Genomic DNA, 25,198 nt, shown 5'->3' with positions numbered 1-25,198 from the left:
GATGAAACTTGAAGACTATATCTAATGTAAAAAATCACACAGAATCGAGTCCCTAGAAGTATCTCCACAGTGACCCATACTGCCTTACCGTAAATAGTTCTTCAGAGCTTGCAATGTTAGAACAGAAAAGTAATTTTAAATGTACAAAACAAAAATGGGATATTTATTCATAACTCAAAAAAAAACCCACAACCCACTAAGCAAGTAGAGTGAGAGTTAAATATAAACACGGGGAGTTCCACCCCAACCCTACTTCTCCAAGGCTGTATGGTCACAAGGAATCTCTGGAGAGAACATCTGGACAAGAGAGGACCAGTCAGCGCCGCCTCCGGTCTGGACTCCTGCTGCGTCTTCGGCCACCTCTAGGGAAAAGGAAGAGTCCATCAGAGGAACATAATTCTATGTCCTTATTCTGTTTTGCTCATGTTCCCTTCACCAAGATAGTTTGCCCTCTCCACTTTACCTCCTCTTGCCCTTGGGTGGACCCCGAACAAAACACCAGTCCACACTGATCGGCTGTCCCATCAGATCCTGGCCATTGAGTCCCTCCATAGCAGCCTGGGCCTCCTTGTATGTTTCATACTCAACTAGAGTATACCCCTAGGACAAGTGAAAAAACAGAGATCAAAACCTTCATATTCCACCAAATACCACTATTTTATTCCTCAAATCTAGGCTCATACTCAAATAGAAAAATATGTAAACTTTAAACAATGAATGTACACCATATACCTGTACTGTACAAAATGTCTGTTTCTGTCTCTTTTCTGTGTCTAACAAAATCAATTGCCAACCTCATTTTATTTCTTGGCCAATCACAATGGACAACTACCAATGCTGTCAAAGGTTATGGGGGAAGAGAACAACAGATTGTTATTTGGGATACCTTCAGGTATCCTGTACGCCGGTCCAAGTTGAGGTGGATGTTTTTTATTTCCCCATACTCTGCAAATTTGTCATGGATGTCTTCTTCAGTGGCTTCCTCGTGTACTCCAGTGACAAACAGAATCCAGCCTTCAACAGCTGTTGGGGAAGGGAGGGAGAATGAGCACACCAGAGAAAAACTTCAAGCAAGATCACAACAGTGGAGTGAGTGCGGGTTTCAGAGATTGGTTAAGCTATCTCTGACTCCATTCCTACTTGGTTTTATTTCACTGGTCCATAATTCACTACAAACACAGAGCCCTACTGGCTACATTTCACTTACAGCGCTGTGGTCCGGGTTCATCACCATCCTGCTCCACGCTGTCATAATCCTCACGCATCCGCGCTCGAGACCCTTCTTCTATAAAGAACATACAGGAGATCACCGGAAATCTCTTCTCCCACTGTTCCCCATGAGCCCGAATGGGGACCCCGAAACTCGTAGCTGTCGCCACTCTAAACCCATTTTCCCGGCACAACACTCACCGGAGCCAAAGCCGCGGCCCTTCCGTTTCTTCGCCTTTTCTTTCAGTTTGTGGATGCTCTCTGGAGCCCCAGAAGTGAAAGAACGAATAACAAAGATAACAGTTACTTATAACAATAGTCTGTCTCCGAAAACATCATCTGAAGGCAGTCCCACCACCTCCAGTCCCATTCCCTTCCCGGTCCCTCCCCCATTCCTCCCGAAGGGGGCGCAGTCTCTAATCCAACCGAAACCTGGTTCCCCGACTCCCATCCTCCCTGCCGGGCAGGAATTGTTTTCCTATTACATCCTTCTCTCGCACCTTCCCCGCTTCCCGCAGCAGCCTCCACTGTCCTCACCGTCCCCATCCTCATCCATGGCAAAATCCTCGCCCCCGGCCTCATGAAGATCCAGCACGTCCGCCATCTTGCCTCCCTTCTTACTCTCGTCCGTGCCGCTCAGGCACTAGGCACCTCGGGAAACTGTCGCGGAGGGGAAAGGTCGCTAGTCAAGTTGACCAATCAAAAGCTAAGTCTAAGTCCCGCCCCCGGCGCAGCGAAAATACGCAATGGAGGCGGGCCTTGTTCGGGAAGATGCCGGAAGTGTTCCTGTAGCCATCTTGAGCAAGTGGTCAGCTGAACAGAGTGGCACTGTTAGGGACAAGGTAACGGGTGGCTGCAGGCAGTGCCCTATTAAGTAGGGCAGCCGAGGAGAAATACTACTGCCAGCGGAGCACAGCCGAATTTCTTTATTAGAGGATTGTGTACCGTCTCCTTGGACTCCGTACCAAATGGAAGTTTGAAGAACGTTTTTTCTCTCAAAACTTCTAGACCTGTATCCTGCTCTGAAGAGCAGCTGGATCTGTGATGGAAACATTTTAAAAATAGTTCAGTCCGTAATGCTGGGTACTGAAGCTGTTTCTGGCTCGTACTGCAGCACCGAATATCTCTTAACACTAACAGACCTGGTTGTCCGGGAACTAGCATTGGTGACACGGGTGTCAACTTCTTAAAATTTTTTTTGTTGTTATAATTTTTTTAAGATAAACTCTCAAACTCTTCCCACCACCTCTGGGGATTAAAAAACAAAACAAAATCATGGCTTTGAACAAAATGGGGGCTTTAACCTCTTTGGGAATGGTGCGTGTATTTCATGTTTAAAAACCTAGGCGTTGAAAAAACAAACAAACCTAGGAGTTGAGGCAAAACCCATATTGCCCCCAAATTCTGGAATCCTGATGTAAGTAAACCTTTAACAATAGTGGACTGCAGATTCATTTATTTATTAATTTTTTAATCAAGCCGTTATGTGACTTTAATATTAGAGAAAGTGTGGGCAATACAAGGCAAAATAATCTCATTATCAACAATCACTTTATAACTACATTATGAAAGTGATAATTGCTACGACAAAGTGTAATGGCAGTACAAAGAAAGTTTCTAATAGGACTGGGAGTAAGAAGGGCTTCCATTTGAACTGGGCCTTTAAGGCTGGGTAGTTTTCCAGGCCACGCAGCTGTACTGAGAATAGGAGACACTAATCCATTCTCCACAGTAAGTAGTGTGATCCTTGAAAAAAAATCAGCTGGTCATATCCCTAACAAAACCCTTCCTTGACTTTTTCACTTTTTCATAAAATTTGAACTGCCTACTCTGCCTATTTACAACGACCTCCATTACCATTCTGCCTTCTTATTAAGCTCTCCCTACATTTTCCCTCAACTGTGCTGTCTCTTTCCCACCTCAGGACTTTTGCAACTTTCTGTTCCTGATGCTCTTATTCCAGCTCTTCACATGGCTCATTCAACTTCATCCTTTAGGTCTCCCTAAAATACTACTTTCTCTACTTTCCTGTCCTTCACTCTTGTTTATGTCCTTCACAGAACTAGCTTACTACCTTGTTTACTTTCTGACTCGTTTATTGTCTGAATTCCCATTAGAGTGTAATCCTTATGGCAGAGACCCTTAATTACAACAATATCCCCAAAGTTTAGACCAGTGTCTAGCTCACAGTAGACATTTGATACATGCTTATTGAATGAACAAATATCAGAATGGCAAGAAATTGTTTGCCTGATGCTGTGTGGCTAGGAAATAAAGCTAGAAGTACAGGTTAGGGCCAAAATGTATGCCATGCTAAGGATATTGAAATTTTATCCCGTAGGCAAGAATTTCTGTACTTCAAGTATTTATGATTTTTCACAACTGTAAATAGTCCCCATGCTGTTTCTTGATTAGTGTTTCTCCTTATGTAGACTGACTTTTTAATTAAACAAATTTTCACTAAATTTAAATATCACTGCCATAAATGTAAAATCTGTATTTTTTTCTACTACAGTTTCCGATTAAAATATAAAATAAGTAAAAATGAAAAATGTTTGCCCCTCTACCACCTAAAATCATCTCAGGTAATACCAAGGGTTCCCATATAAAACTTCGGGGAATGCTGTTAAGGACAAGGATAGCTAAGTGATGGTTTAAGCAAGGTAGTGGTGCACTCCTAAGTATTTTAGAAAGAAATCTGACAGTAGTTGAGAGGATGTTAAGAATGAAGGCAGAGGCTGGTAAGGAAGCTATTACAGTGGTCCAGCCCAGAGATGATAAAGGACTGAACTAAGGCAGTGGATATGGACAAGACAGATTAGGAAGTTTATATAGGAGGTAAACTCAACAGCAAGTGACTGATTAGATCATGGTAAGGAATGGACCTAAGGTTCTAATTTAAGTAACTGGGTAGATAATAATCCTAATAACAGATTTGGGGAGTCAAAGAAGAGCATGTATGAAATGGCTTTTATTTTGAATATGTGACTTCAGAGAGCTTGTGTCATAAATTCAGGTGGTGAGGGGCACCTCGGTGGCTCAGTCGGTTGAGCGACCAACTTCAGCTCAGGTCATGATCTCACTGCTTGTGAGTTCAAGCTCCACATGCAGCTCTGTGCTGACAGCTCAGAGCCTGGAACCTGCTTCGGATTCTGTGTCTCCCTCCCTCTCTGCCCCTCCCCTGCTTGCTCTCTCTCTCTCTTTCAAAAATAAATAAACATTTAAAAATTTTTAAAAATAAGATAAATTCAGTTGGTGATGTCATGGAAATATAGATGTAAAAGCTCAAAAGGGTGAAAGAGATTGAGAATGGTGTATAAGATAGAGTTGAAGTCACCATGGTGAGTGAGTTCGCTAGTGGAAATGGGTAGAGCTTGAAAAGAAAGGGTCAGTGACAAAATCCAGGTTCCTCAAATGTCTGAAGGGGAAGCAGAATGCCTTCCCCCAACAGTACAATCTTATTTCTGCCACCCAAAAAATACTAATCAAAATTATCTTTTAGTCTGTTTATAAAAGAAAGGGTCGTTTTAGAGTTCCTCTGATACATATGTCTTAAGAAAGAGTCAATCTGGCTCACTAGACAAAAATCTATTTTTAATTGTATAAAATTATACATATAAAATACATAGAAAGTAGTAAAAAGATAAGCAAAATCTTTAACAATGAAAGTGGACAGATCAGGGAACAATTTTTCTCCAGTGCTTTGGGATCTTAACTGGTTGTTACTTGAGAAAAATAATCCAGGAGGTGCAAAGGAGAAGTTCTTCCCACAACTCACACCCCTTCACACTTCTCAGAGAAAGGAGCATAGGGGAAATGAGGGTTTATGATGTCTGGATTATAAATATCAATAAAAACTGGGTAGACATACCTGTTATTTAACATAGGAGCCTCTACTCCTACCCTACATGTGCTTCGTGGTATACAGAGATGGGACTTGGAGAATTCCAGGAGGTCCCTTTCAAGCACTAAAACAGTTGCTAGATTCCTTACCACTGATCCCATATGTACTGATCACCAAGATGATTTCAAAAGCAAAAAAGCTGATTTTCATCTTATCCCTGTCTGATCCAAAAGAGCAAATTGTGGCCTATTTCCTAACCTATTTCTAAAAACAAAGTGTTTAATCATAGAATGGAAAGTCCAATTTTGCAGAAACAGGAAACGTCCCAAGCACATTTTAGAAAGTGCACCGAACTATAATATAGTATAAAGGAGTTTATAGAAACAAAGGGAAAACACATCTTTGAGAGACCTATAAAAAATTCTCCCAAAGAGGAATGCTTTAGCTGTACTCCAGATATTTCTCCCCTATTTCACCCAGGAGAGAGATTGGGGGTGGGAGGCGGAGAGTCTTAAAAACACAGTTGATCATGTAGTCTCTTTTCCCTCCTGCAGTCTCCCCAGGGTTCCAGTTAGGAAGTGCCATAATGCCAGTCGCAACTAATTTTCTTGATCAACTCCTGCTCTAATAACCAACGTGGAAGAAGAGGAAAGAAAAGAGAGAAAACAACTGTGAATCTATGGACATCAAAGGTAGCAAACAGCAGCAACTTTGTGAGAGAGAGAGGAACACGGCCCTCACCAAAGAGGACAAATAATGTTTCCAAAGAGCAACATGAAGGGAAGAGACAGAGTTGGGAAATATGTTTACCTCCTACCCATTTCTGCAGACAGGAAGGTTTAAACACAGGGCTCAGTGAAGCTGGGTGAGCAGAGAGGAGTGAAGAGGGAATATTGGAAGAGGCTTCAATGCTGATCCCTTCTGGAGCAAGAACACACCCGGGAAGCTGGTATGGTATCTATGCCCCAGAAGCAACTTAGGTGATAAACACCTAGTTTTGTGTTTATAATTCCTCTCTTCTTCCTGGGAAGTTTCTCAGGAATAATTTGAACAAGCAGCTGTCTACTTCCTTCCAAATTAATAAAGGAAGTCTCAAAATGAAGTACCGCTTGGAGGCAGAGGAGGAGTAAGGGAGTGGCGGGAAGCGGTTGGTGGGGAGTCTAGGCAAGGAAATGTCTAGTCACTGGAGGAACAGCTCAGTACTAAGTAGGCCCAACTCAAGATAAACTTAAGCCAAAGCCTTCATACTCGTACCCTGTTTGGAGTCCAAGAGAAAGCAGGAATGAGGTTGAGGGTGAGGGTGGGGCACACAGACCTTATTCAAACTCCCTGTTAGATTATAAGAACACTTTGTCAATCATTTTGTGCTATTGAAATGACTACACAGAGCTAGGAGTATAAGCACCAACAAAGCTCTGAAGACAGCCTGCTCTTTTTACAAAGTGGAATGAGGATGTTTCAAAGGAAACTACATCCAAAAACTAGAAGAAAAGGGATCTCTCAGCAAATTGGGATCTGAGTGTAGAATTTATACATATACATATATATATCTATATTTTAAAGTATAAAATTGAGAAAGTATGTACAGAAATCATACTAAGTCTTAGAAAAGACATTATCAAAAAGAGCCTGGAGAGGATGGGGAGTATGTGCATGGACGCCTAGCAGTTGGAGGAATGCATATTGCCCAACTGCCCAGCGGCCAGCAGGAGAATATCTTTCTTCTCCTTGTGGAAGCGCAGCTCCTTGCCTGCCAGCCGAGCTTCGTCCAGCTCCCGCTCAGTAGAGGCCAGCTCTCTAGACAGTGCCCCTGGCACACTCTGCTCCCGGCTCACCCAGTCCAATGCCATTTGATGGCGAATATCATCATCCAGGGCCCGGTGTGAATAATGAGCCAACACTTCCTGCAAGGGGAAAGGAAAATGAAGGTTACTGACAAAGTCAAGGTTCATACCAAATGGACCCAATGGGATGAGGAACTCTTAGCCTTGGAGTCCTAACTGAAGTCAGCACGTAAGTCCTTTAAGGAGATTCTTAAGGGAAACTTCCCCGTGGGGGAAGCAAGGCAGGCAAAAGAGCTACAGTTAAGATCTAAATAGGAAAGATGTTAGGAATGAAGAGGGTACTTTGAGGCTTTCAGGATTCACAACCTGGTAACTATAGGCCTGCTTATGTCTAACATAACAGCCACCTCGAAATAGTCCTGCAAGACTCCTCTCACAGACAGGGTCTCTTACCTGCCGAGAGCACTGTCTCTCCCTCATGGCCTTAAGGCTGCCATTCCAGTGCAGCAGCTGAAAAACTGTCATTAGTTCCTGGAGGAAGAAGACATGAAGTGCCAGAACAGTGATTTATATTGAGGGTTTGCATCACAATTACATGGGGGACCTTTTACAGAATGTATTTACGTAAGCATCTCTTTTTTTTTTTTTTTTAATTTTTTTTTTCAATGTTTATTTTTGGGACAGAGAGAGACAGAGCATGAACGGGGGAGGGGCAGAGAGAGAAGGAGACACAGAATCGGAAACAGGCTCCAGGCTCTGAGCCATCAGCCCAGAGCCCGACGCGGGGCTCGAACTCACAGACCGCGAGATCGTGACCTGGCTGAAGTCGGACGCTTAACCGACTGCGCCACCCAGGCGCCCCTATAAGCATCTCTTATACCAACTCTGATGTGCCCTTCAGGGAAGGAAGGTATTTATATATTGAAAAATATTCTAATCTTCTCTCCCTTCCCTTCCAACTGATGATCAATGAGTTAGGGATTAGAAGGAAATATAATTAATATAATATAATATAATATAATATAATATAATATAATATAAATGCAGGTTGATCCATGTTATGAGAGCCATAGTACCTGGAACTCCAACATTGACTTGCCCTTGTTGGATTCCAGCATGAATCGGAAGGCACCAATCCCTGTATTTGGGTTGTCAGCTTCCTCCCTGTTGCCCTGTAACAGAGGAAAGGAAAAGACAAATAGATTTTCAATCAGGATTATCACCTCAAGCAGCACTGTCCTGTAGAAATATAACGCAAGCCCCCAATCTAATGTAACATTTTCTAGTTGCCACGTTAAAGTAAAAATAAACAGGTAAAATTAATGTAAATAGCATGTTTTATTTAAGCTAATATATTAAAAATATAATTTAGCTATACTTAGCATAAAAATTTTTCATGAAATTTTTACATTCTTTTTCTTATACCAGGGTTTCAAAATCTGAAGTCTCTTCCACATTTACAGCACATCTCGATTCATACTAGCCACATATCAGGTGTTTAACAGCTACATGTGGCTGGTGGCTATTCTGCTGGTCAGCATAGACCTAGAAGACTCCAAAGTCATCACACATATTAACTCAAGTGACAGAGGTTAATCTGATTTTCCCTATCTTACAAAGAGGGAACATTGAAACATAGAGAAGAACCCCGATTTAGCCAAAATAACAGAGTGAGTCCAACACACAGGATTGGACTAGCCTAGAGGATAATTGGGCAAATGCATTTTCAAGGGAAACAGTAGGAGCCATAAAGCATAGTAAATTCTGGGTAGCAGTTTGGCCTCTTAGACATTTGGCTTGTGTGTTCTAGTGGTTACATGACCCTGTGGGGATAGAACTAAGATTCATTGCCTGTGCAAACAAACAATACGGTATAGACTGGATCTCCTACTAATCTTGAGGCCTTGGGGAAGTCATTTAACCTCTCTGTTCCTGTTTCCTCATCTGTAAAATGGGAATAATCACAGATCTATCTCCTAAGATTGTTTTGAGAATTAAATAAGAAATTATTTAAAAAGGGATAAATGTGGTTTTAAAACTCCAATTATATAAAATGTGGTATATTATTATACTAGACTTGGTATCCAGTTACACAATCCAAATCCATTCTGGTACTGGCTTTGGTTTAGTGGTACTTGATGGTGGTTTAGTATTACTGGGGATAATTCCAGACCCTGGGGCTGGCTGGGACTTCCAAAATAAGGGCAGCTGCTATTTTTTTTTGGTGACCTTTTTGTCAGCCTGATCTAGGAAAATAAAACCAGGAGACTTCTGGGAACACAGGGACCCAACTTTCTCCTTCTACTTCCTGACAAGTTGCCTGATCTTTCTAGCCCATTCTGCACCACCGTCCCTGCTCCACGCCTCCCAAGATTCTGCTCTCTTTGAGAAAGGGGACTAGGTAGAAGTGAGGAGCCAATCAAGTTATATCCAAATTCAGTTTATTATGGGGCACTTCTCCATGGGGCTGTACTGTATATGTATTATAATAATTCCATGTGCTTAGTAAGTATACCATATGTGCTGGCTTATTTGTTTTCACTCTGCTAGAATCAACAAGAAGTCACACAAGATCAACCCATATTATTTTGTGGCTTATGAGAAGCAACATGCCAACCAGTAGTTAATCTTCATGGTGAAGCAAAGAACACAAAATTTGGATTTAAAAAAGAAAAGCTACAGAGAGGAAGGAAAAAGGTAACCTTCACTATTAGCATTTAGGGCCCTGAAGCAATTAACCTGTTTCATGGTTGCCTATAATCATTCAATATGGTACCTTATTCAGTACCTCCAGAGTTTTCCATGATATAGTACATAGAAAGTAATGATTATCTCTGTACAGCCAACTGGGGTATACAGAAGAAGCTGCGGGCAGAGGAGCCCATCTATCCCAGGCCTTGCTCTTGGACAGAGCATGAGCAGCGGAGGGGCAGAGAAAGAGAGGGAGACACAGAATCTGAAGCAGGCTCCAGGCTCTGAACTGTCAGCACAGAGCCCGAGGCGGGGCTCGAACTCACAAGCCATGAGATCATGACCTGAACCAAAGTCAGACCCCCAACTGACTGAGCCACCCAGGTGCCCTGAAATCAATGTGATTTGGAGTATGGCGATTCCACTGGGAAATTAATGAGCAATCTATTAAATTCTCAGTTTTGAGGGGTTAGGCAAATAGAAATATTGGCAGAGAATAAAAACAATTTGTTTCCTAAACACTTTGCGGTAGACACTGCTGGTGACTTAGCCGACATCTGTTTCCTTCTTCCTTAACTATAGAACCTTAATCTTGTTCTACTACCTACCATCTCCCATGTGTCTCCCTCAGGGAAGAGTGATTTTATCCTCTAATTTCAGTGGGTAAATCCTAACCCATTTTGCTTGTAATTGGTTTTAAGGTGGGAATTCTGGCCATTAGGAAGTAGAAGGGAGGTCTACTGGCGCGTTTCTGGGAGAAGATTCCTTACTACTAAAGAGGTACTAAAAGAAGGTCTCAGGGCACCTGACTGGCTCAGTTGGTAGAGCATGCAACTCAATCTCAGGGTCTTGAGTTCAAGCCCCACATTGGGTGTGGAGCCTACCTACTTAAGAAAGAAAGAGAGAAAGAAAGATGGTGTCTTTCTGTCTTTGAATATGGTTACATCTGTATTTAATATCTGAAATTCTGTAGTCATCTTGCACCCTTGCATCTGAAGGGAGCCAGCTCAAGGACAAAGACAGTATCTAGAGGATGGCTGAATGGAGAGATGGAAAGAATTTGGCTAGTAGATGATGACATTCTTGATCCATGGAATCAACCAGCCTTGAAATCTTCTCTACTTCTGGACTTCCTGTCATGTTAGAGAGTAAATTTCCTTTCTTGGTGTATTCCCTTAAGTCAGTTTGAAGTAAGATTTTTCTATTACTTGCATCCAAAGGCATCAAAACAGATAACACGTGCTAAGTGCTTAAATATATTCTCTTCTATCCAGTAATCCTACAGGTATAATTGTTACAGATGAGGAAATTGAGACTTCGATTAAGTAACTTGCTCAAAGCCACATAGCTAGTAGAACCATAATTTCAAAATGATGAATTCAGAGTCCATGCTTATAAGCATTGCTTTCTATAATCCAAACCAGTGTTTCACTTTATAATATATTAGGTGACTTAAGAGTGATAAATGTACTTTCTTAATTTAATTGGCTTTGATCAATATAAAAAATTGTTTTTATTCCTTGTAGATACTTCTGACCAGGGCAAAGAGAAATGGGAGGAAATCAGATGGGTAACAGAGGGAAGCCAACTTATTATCTAAAGTGTTCAACACTAATAAATACACAAACAGATAACTGAAGTGGTTTAGTATATGTAATTACATCTTAACTTCAAAGAGAACAGAAACAGAAAATTGGTCAGACTTTCACCCTATCACCCTATCAGTGAACTTGCGGGAAGGAAGAGAGAAGGCAGTGTTCATTTCCAGGATGCACCCCTAAGCTAGAAAATTCTGAGTCAACTTGGGTTCCAGTCTTGGCTCTACCACTTTCTATCTACATCCCTTCAGGCAAAATTTCACTTCTATGTTTTTAGTCTCCTTATCTGTAAAACAGGGGTACTAATAGTTCTTATATCTCAGAGCATTATGGTGATGATCAAATGACATAAAATACACATAAATCCCCTGGAACAGTCCCTGACACAAAGTAAATACTCAATCAGGATTAGCTGTTATTATCATCATCATCATCATCATCATCATCATCATTTGAAGGAACATACTTTTGAAAGAGAGTAAAAAAATTACCCACCCCATTCGTGGAAAGGAAAAAAATAAAAACTAAGACACTGTATTATAAAGTGTTCTTTATTAATAGGAGAGGTCACGGAGATGAATGGCAATAAGAAAAGTCATAAAAATTAAAAAAAAAAAAAAAAAGAACAGTGAAGTAAGAAGGGAGTAAGGTCTTAAACCAAAATTGGGAAAAGCAAAATTGAAGCTCAGGTTTTATTTTGAAATATCTCTAAAATTCCACAAATCTTGAATTAAAGGTTTCTAGATACCAAAGAGATACAATGAAAGAGGCAAAATACCAACAAAAACATAAACATACACATAGAATCAGTGATTGAGACATAGGGAGCATGTAATATGCAAGATCGACAGAAAATAAATTCCTGTCTATACAGGAAAGAAAAGAAATCCCGCTCTGATTCCCAGTGATTTACAAGACTTCCCAGCCAGCCAGTTCTCCCATCCCCCACTTTCTTTTCTTTGAACTCCCTGTAACTTACATTGAAAGATGCCAGGGCCTCAGAGACACTCTTCTCAATGAACTCATCAGTGATTCTTCGGGAAGGGTGTTCATTAAACACAGAATTCATCAGTGCAATCTTTGCAGCACTCCGCCGGGCCTCAGCTTTTGTGGGGCAAAACTAGGCAGGACAGAGAGAGAGAAAATATGTATATATGTGTGTCTGAGAGAGAAAGGAAGGAACAGTGGGAGGGAAACATTAGGATAGAAGACACTTGGGTAGTCTTTGGAAAAATCAGTTTGTGCAGTACACCCTCCAAAGTTTGTTTTGTAAAATGGTTGAGGCATTTGGAAACATAATTTTGATTCAACATCCTGAAGTCATTAAGGAACTGGAGACGGCTATAGCTCATACCAAATTGAATGCAGAATGAGGAAGGCTGCTGAAGTCAGCATATAACCACTGGATATAAAAAATACGCCCGTTTCAACTGTCAACAGAATTAATTACTCAAAAGCCAGAATCTGGCCAGCCTGTTAGAAATTTGTATCTTGCTCTCCTGTTCCATGCACAGGCAAGATTTCTTTTCATCCCTCTAGATAAGCTAGGCATAGAATAGGTCTTCTCTAGGTTGCTTCTGCACAGGAGGCCTCTAGTCTCTACCAGAAGCGCCCATCCAGGATTCTTGGACTTCACTTTTGGCTGTGAGCAGGCAGTTCCCCCACTAACGCAGTGAGTCAATGAGCTATCCCTGAGCAGAGCCCAAGGTCTGAAGAAGGAATATGTAGTCTTTTTCCCCCCAGGGGAAGCAAGGAGGAGAGGGGTAGCAAGGAGAAGAAAAGCTGACCTGAACAAAGCAAGAAAATATTAAAAGTTAATTCATGTTTTTTACATTGTCTCCAACATAGGTATCATAGCCCACGGCTGATTTTCAGAAGTCTTAAATCACTCAACCTCAAATCCCCATAGTATTTGTTTATATAATTCATCATCACTGGCTGCCTCAAAGGCCTGTGTCTCCTGTCATTTATGATTAGGGTCAGAGGAAAGGAAGAAAGTAATGTTATGGCTTTTTTTATTTTTTTTATTTATTTATTTTTTTTATTTATTTTTGGGACAGAGAGAGACAGAGCATGAACGGGGGAGGGGCAGAGAGAGAGGGAGACACAGAATCGGAAACAGGCTCCTGGCTCTGAGCCATCAGCCCAGAGCCCAACGCGGGGCTCAAACCCACGGACCGTGAGATCGTGACCTGGCTGAAGTCGGAGGCTTAACCGACTGCGCCACCCAGGCGCCCCTGTTATGGCTTTTAAAAGTAGACCAGGATATGTTCACTACTTAACCACCTTAATATCAATAACTCCCGATTTTCTTTAGCTGACAGGTGTCTCTGAGACAGAATATGGAGCTTGGTACATTAACCCTAAGTTGTCTTCTGCAATTTCTCCATTCCTACTTCTCTGTTCACTAGGCTGCTGCTCATTCTATAGTATGGTATTGTTCCTGAAAGATCATCCATCCATGAAGAAAACCACCAGGAGAAATTTCACCTGCCAAAGTGGGTATAGAAGACACAAGCTAAAACAGGCCAAGATAGATAGTACTGTTCTTTGGGGGGAAATAACAGAAATCAAATGACTGTAATGATCCAATTATGGGCATCACCATAAAATTATCAAATCTTTATTCAACAATAAGATGAGGTGAGAGAAGGAAGGGGAGATCTTATTCTCTAGGAGAGAAAGAAGAAACATTAGTCGTCCTGAGCATATATTTATTTCTCTGAAATTGTTGGGGTTCTGAGGGGAAAAAAATTAGTCACCTTATTTGAAATGAAGCCTCTTCAGGACTTTTCTGTTTGAGGCAGGAACTGAACTGCAATGGCCCTGTTTCATGCCACAGATTTATTAAATGTCTACTCTTTGCTGTGTGCTGAGTGGGTGGTAAAGATCTAAAACTGAGAAAGAAGACAGACATAATCTCTACCTCCATGGAGCATAATCCACTAGGTGAAATAATTATGATATGTCATGATAAGTAACATGATAAGGGAAGTTCAAGGTGGCACATAGCAGGGGTTATAGCTTTGTCTAAGGGTTATGAACAGAACAAAATGTCTATTCTCTAAATTCCTATTCAGACTCTATATTGACATCTCAGAAGGCTACCTTCCTATGGTCGATGTAAAAAATCCATCTTTGATGATAACATTCACACTAGTCAAATTTCTTCTTACCCTATAATAACAACCAGTCTCCATCATCATATATCACAGCTCTTTCATATAATTGTAGAATGCTAGCACTAGAAAGACTTTAGAAATAATCTAACCTATTTCCTTCATCTTATAGATGGGGAAACTGAGGCCCAGAGAATTTACCTGACTTGCCCTGCTGGCGGCGGGAAGGGGGGGGTGGCGGGCAGGGGGGATGAGAATTTGGATCTTCTAATTCTTAGATGAATACTATTTCCACCATACATAATCCCTCCACTTTGGCCTCTTAAAGAACACAAACATTGCTTTCTTGAGTAATTTGCCTATGAAAAAGTACTGGGGATAAGGAATATTACTCTGTGTTCTCAAAAAGAGATGGCAGGAAGTTGGACAGATTAGAACATGGGGCAGGTGCTGGTAGTCTGGATATACTAAGGGCGTATTCATAACTGCTCAAATTCAAAGTGGGTGTGAGTTTTCATAGGCTGAAAGAAAAGCCACTGAGGTTCTTTTGTGGTTAAATGAGCCTCAGATGCTGACCAGACTGATCTGCCCAGAATTGGTTTCAGGTCCTCAAATATGTGATTTCTGACAGAGATTTAATGGCCAAAGTGATGGAGAAAACCACCGCTAGCACCTAAGCATTTCTCCTTGCTACTGCCACCTTGGAACTCTTACCTGGAAGCTCCCAAAGCAACTTCCCCCGGGCAGAGTGACGTAGCAGACATAAGGAGGGCTGTTGGAGGGAACCATTTCATAAACCACCAGAGCCCCGTTCTTCAAGTCTGCCCCACGGGACTGCTTCATCTGCCAGAATTCCTGAAGTGCCTCCACCACATTCACTGCAAAAGAGAAGCAGTTAAGTTCAGCAATGAGAACACCTCGAAAGTAGTTCTGTGCTTCCATACAGTATCTGTATCCTATACTGACATGAAGGGTCTGACCTGCCCTAGCTCCTTACCGCTTAAAAGCATTTAAACTTATAAACCTAGACTCTGATTAAGGCATTTGCACAGGAAGACCAGAGGATGCCTGGCCTCCTACACCACCTCTCTAATTCACATTTTGGTTAGTCCTAACACCAAAGCAGAATAACTTAAATATTGGAGGCAGAGTTTCCAGGTCAGCAGACCATTATCCCCACCTGATGAAGTGCAAGTAATCATTCCACAATTGGTCAGGTGGCCTAGAGTAATAAACACCAGCACGAGAAGTGCGTTCACTGAACGCTTCCTGTGTGTCATGCACTGCCTTAAGTGCTTTACCTATTTAATCACAAAAACCTTATGAGGCAGGTACTTTTATTATCCCCATTTTACAGATGAGTGAAATGAGACATAGAGAAGTTAAATGACTTGCCCAAGGGTATAATAGCGAGAAAGTAGCAGAGCAAGAATTCAAACCCATGCTGTCTTGGTTCCAGAGTCAATGTTCCTAAACCTCATGTGATACTGCCACTCAAGGAAATGTGGTCCTTCTAGCCATTCTCAAACCTGTGCTTCTGGTGAGCAAACCCATACCCAGATTCCTTTTCCATCTTGGAATTTTTTTTTTTTTTCCAACGTTTATTTATTTTTGGGACAGAGAGAGACAGAGCATGAACGGGGGAGGGGCAGAGAGAGAGGGAGACACAGAATCGGAAACAGGCTCCAGGCTCCGAGCCATCAGCCCAGAGCCTGACGCGGGGCTCGAACTCACGGACCGCGAGATCGTGACCTGGCTGAAGTCGGACGCTTAACCGACTGCGCCACCCAGGCGCCCCCCATCTTGGAATTTTATATGTTATATATATATACACACACACACACACACACACACACACACACGTGTGTGTGTGTGTGTTTGAGCATGAATTTCTCTTCTGAGGATTTCCCTAGGTTTAAGTGGTTTTTGGAGGAACTGTATATTGGGAGACTCTCCTTCACAGGTCTCTTGTGGTCCTTTCCAGCTTGCTGGGTATGCCAAGATTTCAAGGACTTGGCTGCTCTTTACTTGGTCCATTTCTCAGGATTGTGTTTGCAGCAAGAAACCCAAGGGATGAGGTAACGTCTCCCTCTGGGACAAAGAACAAGCCTGCTTACTGCCTACAATGACATGGCAGGTTCCCGCAGCTCAGCATTCTTCTTCTGTAATGTGACCTATGGCCTGTGCAAGCATCCACCTGAGCCCTTCACGTCAGACTTGGGAGGCAAGGGGAACTGATGCAAACAAATCTGATGCTTATGCTACCTGTTGTATTATGAGCAATAAAGTCCTTTGTCTCTGACCCAGAAGTCTCTTGACTTCTGCCACTTCTAGCAAACAGTAGCCAGCTAATGTATTAGGGTAAAATCAAACCCCAGACTCAAGACTGTGTTCCAGGATAGTTCCCCTCATCCCCCCATAATTGGGCAAAATCATTGCACAAATATGTATGGAGTACCTACTCTGTGTTAGACTATGTGCTGGATGCTAGGCTACAACAGTGAACAAAACCATACCTGTTCCTCTTCCTTATGCAGTTTACAACCTAAAGAAGAAGTGAGAGGGGTGCCTGGGTCGCTCAGTCAGTTAAGCATCCAACTCTTGATTTCGGCTCAGGTCACGGTCTCATGATTCATGGGATCCAGCCCCACATCAGGCTCCTGACAGTGTGGAGCCTGACTGGGATCCTCTCTCTGCCCCTCCCTACCTCCCCTGCTTGTGTGCTCGCTTGCACATGCGCATGCTCTCTCTCTTAAAATAAATAAGTAAACTTAAAAAAAATTAAAAACCCCGTCCATTAAAAATAATAATAAAACAAAGAGGGAGAGGGGTGCCTGGGTGGCTCAGTCAGTTAAGTGTCTGACTTCGGCTCAGGTCATGATCTCGTGGTTTGTGAGTTCAAGCCCCGTGTCGGGTTCTGTGCTGACAGCTCAGAGGCCTGGAGCCTGCTTCGTATTCCGTGTCTCCTCCTCTCTCTGCCCCTCCCATGCTCATGCTCTGTCTCTCTCTGTGTCTCAATAATAAATAAACGTTAAAAAAAAAAAAGAGGGAGAGAAAGAGATTAACCAGATATCTCAAGCAAATGAAAAATCGCAACTGTGATCAGTGCTATAAAGGAGTCTGGTAGATGGGAAAGGTCATAGGGACTTCTGACCTCATGGAGAAGGCCAAAGAAAGCTACCCAGCCAAGGTGATATTTAAGTGCAGATATGAGTATGAATTCACTAGGCAAAAAGGTAAGAGAAAGAGTTCTGAACAGAAGGAATAACACACACAAAGGGTCTGTAGCAGCAGAGAAGACAGCAAATAAAGGGACCAGTGTGGCTCAAAAAGTGAGAGCAAGGGAAAGGTTCGTGCAAGATAAGATTGCAAAAGGAAGCAGGAACCAGACCAAAGTGGACCTTGCAGGCCACACTAGAGTAACGGCTTTATCTTAACAGCAGTGGGAAGCCACTGAAGGGCTTAAGACAGAAGGAAGGATGAGATCAGTTTTCCTTTGGAAAGAATCACTTTGACTTCAGGGTTCCAGACATTTCAAGTGGCTTTAACAAAAGCCTCATAATAATAAATGATCAAATGCCTTCTTCAATATCTTCCAACATGACCACTCTCTACTCTCAGTTACAACAACTCATTCATTCTTTTATATTGTGTTAGTTTAGGTCTGCCAAGGAGAAGACACCAAGATGGGATAAACATGCAAGAGATTTATTGGAAAGGAAGTAGGAGAAGGGAGAGGCTTCAGACCCAGATTGAAGGTCTGACACCTATGGAAGGGGGGTGGGAAAGAAGGTCTGGATATGAGAGTCGCAGCTGGCAGTGCATTTCCAAGAAAGGTTTGGCCAGGCCAGTGGGAAGTCCCCAAGCCAGAGAAATCCCACATTGTACCAACATGTGCCTGAGTTAGTGCCCCTGCTGGGCTCGGTCGCTGACTGAGGGCAGCCTGCAGGATGTGTGGCCTCGGTGCACATGGGGTGATGGACACAGAGGGGACAGCAGCTTAAGGCTGCCAGTCAGTTATGCCCCTGCAGCAGGAGATATGAATAGCACATTTTCATGGCTGCCACACACACATTAGGCAGAAAGTGTGAGCACTTAATATGTACATAGCTCTCTATTCTAAGCATTAGGGATGCAAAGGTGAATAATACAAATCCCCAGCCAGCGAGGTGTCCCAAACCTAGTGGCCAGTAATAACTGGTATTTCCCTGCTCTGCAACTGAAGCAAGCACTCCCTGCACCAGCCAGAGCTTGAAAGCCGCGCAAGCTCTTTCCTAACACCCTATATTTAACTGACTTTTTAGAATGTTCATTCTTCCATTAAAAGGCAGCATTAAAAGGAAACTCTGTCTTTCCCACCCTTAGTTTTGGCAGGGGCTCTTCAGAGGTCACTGCTGCCCAGAAAGCTTAGCCATCTTTGTTCTTTCCATTGAGATCTTTTCAGCCCCAGTTCCCTCTTTGAGACAATTTAGCACAATGCGTTGGGTGACAGCTCTCCTGACATGCAAACAACAGGGAGAATATTTAAATAAAGAGAAAGGGGAGGAAACCATTATAAATGGGAAGATCCTATGAAAAAGCATATGTCCATTCTGATATCCAGTTAAATCTCTCTTGGTACACAGTGCAGGACTAGTTTTTAACGATTATTCAAAGCCAAAGGAGATAGGGAGTCTTATGTCAGAAATGGATGAAATGGGAAATTGGGCAGAATTAAATGGTCGGGAGAAAAGCAATGAACTGTGATCTGCATTTGAAACACCTCACAGGCTCTTTGATTTTTAGAGCTGACAGGGACTTCAGAGATCATCTAGTCCAATTCAGGCCACAGAAGGGGAAATGACCTGCTGGAGGTCACACAGCTGTGACAGAGCTAGAGACTGAATGTGTAAGACATCCTGATGCCAATTTGGTCCAAGACCCGGTCCATGGTTTAGGCTCATGGGAATTCACAAGCCCCCTAAAACCCACAATGAAGTCACCTGTGTGTGTGTAGAGTATGTGGTGGGGGAGAGGGCACCCATAGGTTTTATCAGATTTCCAGTGAGGAACCATGCATCTAATGGTTTACATGAGGATGCTTAAAGAACTGTGATGTGCGAGGGTTAGCAATGACCAAGACGTACACATCTGACACCTACAATTGCTTTTTAGGAGTCACTGGAGGATGCTGGACTAAAAGAGACAAGAAAGACCAAGATAGGTACATTAAAAAAAATTTTTTTTAATATTTATTCATTTTTTGAGACAGAGAGAGAGAGAGAGAGAGCGAGCGAGCATGAGTGGGGGAGGGGCAGAGAGAGGGAGATACAGAATCCGAAGCAGGCTCCAGGCTCTGAGCTGTCAGCACAGAGCGTGACATGGGGCTCGAACTCACAAACCCATGAGATCATGACCTGAGCTGAAGTCGGACGCTCAACCGACTGAGCCACCCAGGCACCCCAATAGTGAGGTATATTTAAGTGTTTGTACCATGATGTTGAACAATAACAAAAAGAATAATTTTGGTTTTGGTCCTTAGGAGATAAAATATTAATGTTGAAATGGGATGAGAGGTACAGATTGTACAACTGTCATACAGTGAAATCATTAAACCAGAGTGAAACCATTAAAACAACACATGAAATTACATTAAAAAAATTTATATCATAAAAATAAATACAATGTTGTGGTGAGAGAGCACGAATAAATAGCTAATGCAGGGGTGCCTGGGTGGCTCATTTGGTTAAGCGATCAACTTCGGCTCAGTCATGATCTCAAGGTTAGTGAGTTTGAGCCCACATCCGGCTCTCTGCTGTCGGTGCCAAGCCCACTTTGGATCATCTGTCTCCCTCTCTTTTTGCCCCTCCTGCATGTGCATGGACACATTCTCTCTCTCTCTCTCTGTCTCTCTCTCTCTCTCTCTCAAAAATAAATAAACATTTTTTAAATAGCTAGTACAATTGAGAGATGAATGAGAAGATTCTCCCTGATCATACAGGATGGCGAGAATAGGCTGGCCCAGCTTAATTCACATTATTTTGAAGATAGGGAAGCTGGTTAACAATATCCCATCTGATGCTTCCTATTTTCAACTTGTAGAACATGCCCCTGAATAGCTGATAGTGCATAAACTCCTTGGAAGGAAGGGATTGCAAGATGACAGTGACTTTAGGAGAGGGCTATGGTAGGCTGAAAAATGCCCCCTGCTAAGATGTCCGTGCTGTGATCCTTAGAACCTGTGAATGTCACCTCAGGTGGCAAAAACTTTATAGATGTGATTAAGGATCTTGAGATGGGATGATTAACCCAGATTATCTGGGTGGACCCTAAATGCAATGACAAGGGTCCTTCGGGAAGGAGAACTGATGAAGCACAGAAGAAGAGAGGGCAGTGTGAACACAGAGGCAGACATCAGAGTGATGCTGTCACAAGCCAAGGATGCTGGCAGCCCCCGGAAGCTGGAAGAGGCAAGGTCACAGTTTCTTCCCTAGAGCCTTTGGTGGGGGTAGGGGAGCACAGACCTGCTGACACCTTGATTTTGGTCCACTGACACCGATTTTGGACTTCTCACCTCCAGAACTGTGAGAGAATACATTCCTGTTGTGTTAATCCCCCAGATGTGAAATAATTTGTTAGAACAGCTACAGGAAATCAACACAGGTCTAATCCAACATCCCCCAAATTGGAAATATCCAGGCTTTTAACTCCATAGTCACTTATCAGCGAAGAAGCTGTGGTTCTGAGGAAAAGGAATGACGACCAAACAGAAAATACCACACAAGATTCATTCGTTCAACGTAGTGGAGTAAGTAGCTGGACAGAACATCCAATCACGTAACCATACTGTGATATCAAGGAAGAACAACAATTTCAAAGATACAGGTTTGAAGAGGGCAATCCAGAAGTTACAGAGCAAGGAAAGTGACTTCGTCATTCAGTCAATCATGCCAGTTTTAGAGACTGCCAGCTGTCCACATCAGAAGGGGAGTACATGCCATGCATAAAAAGGGGCAAAGGCAATGGTAATGCTACCAATACCCATCATCTGCAGTTTTCAAAGGGTTTCCAAATGCATAATAATAGCAACCACCATTGAATCCTAACTGCGTGCTGTGTGGTTTATGCTCATTACCTCATTTAATACGCACAAAACTATCAAGGTAAGTGTTATAATACCCATTTTTCAAACAGTGAACAAGCTGGGGCACCTGGCTGGCTCAGTCAGAAGGGCAAGCAATTCTTGATCTTGGGGTTGTTAGTTTGAGCCCCACATTGGGTGTAGAGTTTATTTAAAAAATCAGATCTTGAGGAGCGCCTGGGTGGCTCAGTCTGTTGAACGTCTGACGCTTGATTTTGGCTCAGGTCACGATCTGCTCTCTCAGTTAGTGGGTTTGTGTCCCGCATCCTTCCAGCTCTGCACTGACAGTGGGAAGCCTGCTTGGGATTCTCTCTCTCTCTCTCTCTCTCTCTCTGCCCCTCCCCCGCTTGTGCTCTCTCTCAAAATAAATAAACTTTGATAAAAGAAAAACATTAAAAAAAAAAAAAAGTGAACACGTTAAGGAACAGGCCACAGTGGCAGAACCAGGATTTAGAACCAATGTTTGCCTCACAGCTAACCCTCTTTCTGGTGCACTATCCTGCCTTATTGTACCATTAACCTTCACACATACTCTGTGAAGTGGACTGTGAGCTCCATGAAGATAGGGACTCAGTATCTGTGCTGTTCACCACAGCATCTGGTGGTCAATAAATATTTGTCCAATGAATGGAACAGATGAGGCCTAGAGAGATTAAGCAATTTATCCAAGATCACACAGCCACTGTTTGACAGGGCCAGGTTCTCTGATTCCAAACCCTGTGCACCACAAGCTGATTAAAATCCTACAGCATACTGAGTTATGTGTGTATCTTGGGTGGAGATTGAGGGTGGAGGCGGGGGGAGAGGTATAGGACAGATGGGTGAAATAACAGAAGAGTTTTGTTTTGGTTTTTGTGTTTTTAAAACAAATGCTGAGGTCCCACACGCATGCTGGTAAATCTAAAGACTGTGACTAGAAAAGGTGATCTGGGAGCAGTCAAGAAGAAGGTGAAGGATATGAATTGAAGATGATACAGTAAAGCATTCCTGGATCAGATAATGGCCTGGGCAAAGATCAAGGTGAATTATATTCAGGGGAATAGGGCCAACCCAAAATACCGGGCCATCAGTCACAAGGGTATGTGGGTACATACCCTATTTTTTTTTTTTTTTTTGCCTATTAATCGAAGCAGAATAAGTGATTCCATGTGGTGAAGGACTTCTGAGCCAAATCGGCAGAGAGTTGGCTTGCCTGAAGCTGAATTATCTGCCAAACTCTCCCAAAGTACTGGCTGGACACCCAGACTGGAAATGAGAAACTCGGGAATAATGAGGAGTGTGGTGGGAGGTAGGGAGGTTGGAAGAAGGAGTCTGAAGCCTGACTGATTGCTCTTTGTCAGTAAAATCCCCTTGCTTCTTCATCCTGTCTAAGGAAATGAAAAAGTTTTTACAGTACTCTCAGTTTAGATGCCAAACCAGAGGCTTTCCAGGTAACACCAACAAGAAAGAGGGCACACTCCTCTACAATTCTAATAAATGCCTGTAGGTTTCCAAGAGGAAGGGTTCATTTTAGGGTGATTGCCCCTATGCCCAGAGGCAAAGACCTTCCCTTGGTCTCAAATAGACTGGAAGCAGCAGCAGGACAATAGCTGATGGCAGTTCCATCACAAGGCCCTGTTAAATCTCGGAATTAAACTAGACAAACAACTATATCCCATCATGATGAATTTCAGAAGCACATGCATTTATATTCCCAGCACCTAGCAGAGTGCCAGCCCCAGGGTAGGAGTTCAAAATGTTGAAGAACCAAAGGAAACTGATGGTAAACGTATCACTAGGCACATAGAGCAAAATGGATCTAAAAATCTGATTTCATAGGAATCTTTGGATCTACACTGACAGAATCTAAGAATGGGAGAAAATGAGACATGTTCTTTCAAGGATATATGAACCAATAAATTTGAGGTAATACTCATCATTTTAAGGTACCCATCATGTGTCAGGTGCAATATCTCATTTAACCCCCTAATAACCCTTGAGGAAACTGCAGCTTGGTGAGGTTAAGTCACTTCCCCCCAAACATAACTGGCAAGTAACAGAGATTTAGTTTGGGATTTAACCCACACTTGTCTGCCTCTGAAACCCGCGTAAGCTCTTTTCACTACACTTTCATAGGGAAGTGGAAAAAATGCATTACAGTCTACAAAGAAAGCCCTGCAACCTTTCTTTGCATTATTGTTCAACTAGAAGGTTAGAGATATAGTCACTTTCAGCTGAGGCAGGATTTAACCAAGCAGAAAAAAGTGATGTCTCAGAAACTCCAGACCTAAATTCTGTATCCCACACCCTTCACTATATTGTGTTACTTGTTACACTATAAATCTGGAGCTCAAACTCAGGAAATTCTGCACTGATTAAACAAAAACAACAAAGAAAATCCTCACAGTCCCTTTCTCAGAAACCCTAGAAATTAGGCATCTGTAAGATGAAGATTTCTAATGGAAATAGGGTTTCTGCCTGGCTCATTTCCACAGAATTTAACATTGAGAGAGCCAAAGCCTGGGATTTATCCTCAGTTTCTGGGAAAGGGCCAGGAAAACAGAGCCAGACAGACAGAGAGGCCAGAGTTGTGAGGCTCCATACTTAAAAAGACACCAAAGTGAGGTACTAAGTCACAGGACGCTGGTATGGGCTCAATGGTATGGTTCCAGATTTAAAAGCACAATTTTAAGTGACTTGTGAAGGCACTACCTAATTCCCCCAGCAATTCTGAAGCTGCACTGGAAATTTCAGGGTGAGGGGTAAGTAAGAAAAGAATTCAAAAGTCAAGGTTAAGGAGATAGATGGAGGGGCACCTGGCTGGTTCAGTCATTGGAGCATGTGACTCTTGATCTGGGGGTTGTGAGTTCCAGCTCCATGCTGGGTATAGAGATGACTTAAAAAATAAAAATCTTTAAAAAGAAAGATTAAGTAGGTGGGATAAATTAATAGGGGGGGGCAGGAATTGCTGAGATCACAGAAGAAAGGTTGAGAGGGTGAGAAATGCCTTGGATCTGAGATAAAAGATAGGATCCTACACAATGGGGACGGGTCCTCAAAGGCAAAAAGATGTTAAGGTATTAAGCTACAGGAAGAATTCCATTTCTGAAGGAGAAAAGGTTGGGAAGAAAAGAGGGTTGTTATTTGTAAAAAGGGGTTCCTGGAGAATATAGTAGTACCTCAATAAAGAGGAGGCGGGGAGAGGTGTGTATAAGTGAGAGAGAGAGAGAGAGAGAGAGAGAGAGAGAGAGAGAGAGAGAGTGTGTGTGTGTGTGTGTGTGTGTGTAGCCCAGAAGGAAACTCCCCAAAAGGAAATGCATGTGAGGGCTCTGCGCCAGGAAAAGCGATCCAGAGGACTATGGGAGCAAGGCTCCTCTACAGAGGGTGTCCCGCAGGAGGCCAGAGCCGCAGACTCACCTCGGCCATAGCCCTGCGTGTGCTTGGCGAAGCTCCTCACCACGGCCTCCACGGCCTCCCGCAGCACCGCGGGGCTGCCGGCGGAGCCCGGGGGCAGCGGCAGCCCCGGGGTCCCGGACAGGAGCAGGGGCGGCGGGGGCGGCGCGGGGGGCGGCGGTGCGGGCGGGGGGCCTGCCGGGGGTGTGGCGGTGGCAGCCGCGGCCCCAGTCACTCCGGGCCGAAGCGCTCGCAGAGTGCCCCTCCCGCTGGTGCCCACTCCGGGCTGCAGCCGCTGTGCTCGCATCGTCTCCATCCCGTCCGCCGGTGGAGCAGCGGCCCCGACCCTGCCAGCCTGGCGAGCTGAAGGTCCCAGCCACCCCCCGCCAGCGAGAGCCCAGGGACTGAGGCGGTGCCGCAGCCTCGCCGTCAGTCAAGCGGGGGCGGGGACGAGCCAGGTC

At 43.3% G+C, this 25,198-nt stretch overlaps 2 protein-coding genes across 3 annotated transcripts; both read right to left on the bottom strand.

Moving 5' to 3' along the window:
• Positions 1 to 142: 142 nt before the first annotated feature.
• RBM8A (RNA binding motif protein 8A) lies at positions 143 to 1,859 on the bottom strand. Of its 2 annotated transcripts, none has more exons than XM_047083526.1 (6): positions 1,747 to 1,859; positions 1,411 to 1,470; positions 1,208 to 1,282; positions 887 to 1,023; positions 464 to 600; positions 143 to 362 (listed from the first exon to the last, which is right to left on the bottom strand). In XM_047083526.1, the coding sequence occupies exons 1-6, from the start codon at positions 1,811 to 1,813 to the stop codon at positions 317 to 319; spliced, it is 522 nt and encodes a 173-aa protein (XP_046939482.1). In that variant the 5' UTR covers positions 1,814 to 1,859; the 3' UTR covers positions 143 to 316. The 2 variants fall into 2 exon arrangements, with proteins under 2 accessions (XP_046939482.1, XP_046939481.1); XM_047083525.1 differs by having other exon boundaries at positions 1,208 to 1,285; positions 1,747 to 1,858.
• A 2,528-nt stretch (positions 1,860 to 4,387) lies between these two features.
• On the bottom strand, positions 4,388 to 25,130 carry LIX1L (limb and CNS expressed 1 like). The gene is made up of 6 exons (XM_047084926.1): positions 24,762 to 25,130; positions 14,960 to 15,123; positions 12,106 to 12,246; positions 7,914 to 8,009; positions 7,291 to 7,368; positions 4,388 to 6,957 (listed from the first exon to the last, which is right to left on the bottom strand). Exons 1-6 carry the CDS (start codon positions 25,051 to 25,053, stop codon positions 6,715 to 6,717), a joined length of 1,014 nt encoding a protein of 337 aa, XP_046940882.1. The 5' UTR covers positions 25,054 to 25,130; the 3' UTR covers positions 4,388 to 6,714.
• Positions 25,131 to 25,198: the final 68 nt, after the last annotated feature.

Source organism: Lynx rufus, unplaced genomic scaffold, assembly GCF_022079265.1.
Source record: "Lynx rufus isolate CCGP_SWC_20201006 ecotype Redwood Valley unplaced genomic scaffold, mLynRuf1.p SCAF_2, whole genome shotgun sequence".
In the NCBI taxonomy this organism is placed as follows: Eukaryota; Metazoa; Chordata; class Mammalia; order Carnivora; family Felidae; genus Lynx; species Lynx rufus.
Note: the sequence above shows the minus strand (reverse complement) of the source record. Positions and strands in the feature narration are given on the sequence as shown.

Bases quoted from the DNA above. Each gene is read 5' to 3' on its own strand.
- LIX1L (XM_047084926.1), bottom strand. From the start codon at position 25,053: ATGGAGACGATGCGAGCACAGCGGCTGCAGCCCGGAGTGGGCACCAGC. The intron at 15,124-24,761 runs GTGAGTCTGCGG...TCTCTTTTGCAG, and splicing joins CACGCAGGGCTATGGCCGAG to TGAATGTGGTGGAGGCACTT. The intron at 12,247-14,959 runs GTAAGAGTTCCA...TGTCCTGCCTAG, and splicing joins GTTGCTTTGGGAGCTTCCAG to TTTTGCCCCACAAAAGCTGA.
- RBM8A (XM_047083525.1), bottom strand. From the start codon at position 1,813: ATGGCGGACGTGCTGGATCTTCATGAGGCCGGGGGCGAGGATTTTGCC. The intron at 1,471-1,746 runs GTGAGGACAGTG...CTGGGGCTCCAG, and splicing joins CATGGATGAGGATGGGGACG to AGAGCATCCACAAACTGAAA. The intron at 1,024-1,207 runs GTAAGTGAAATG...CTTCCCCAACAG, and splicing joins TGAACCCGGACCACAGCGCT to CTGTTGAAGGCTGGATTCTG.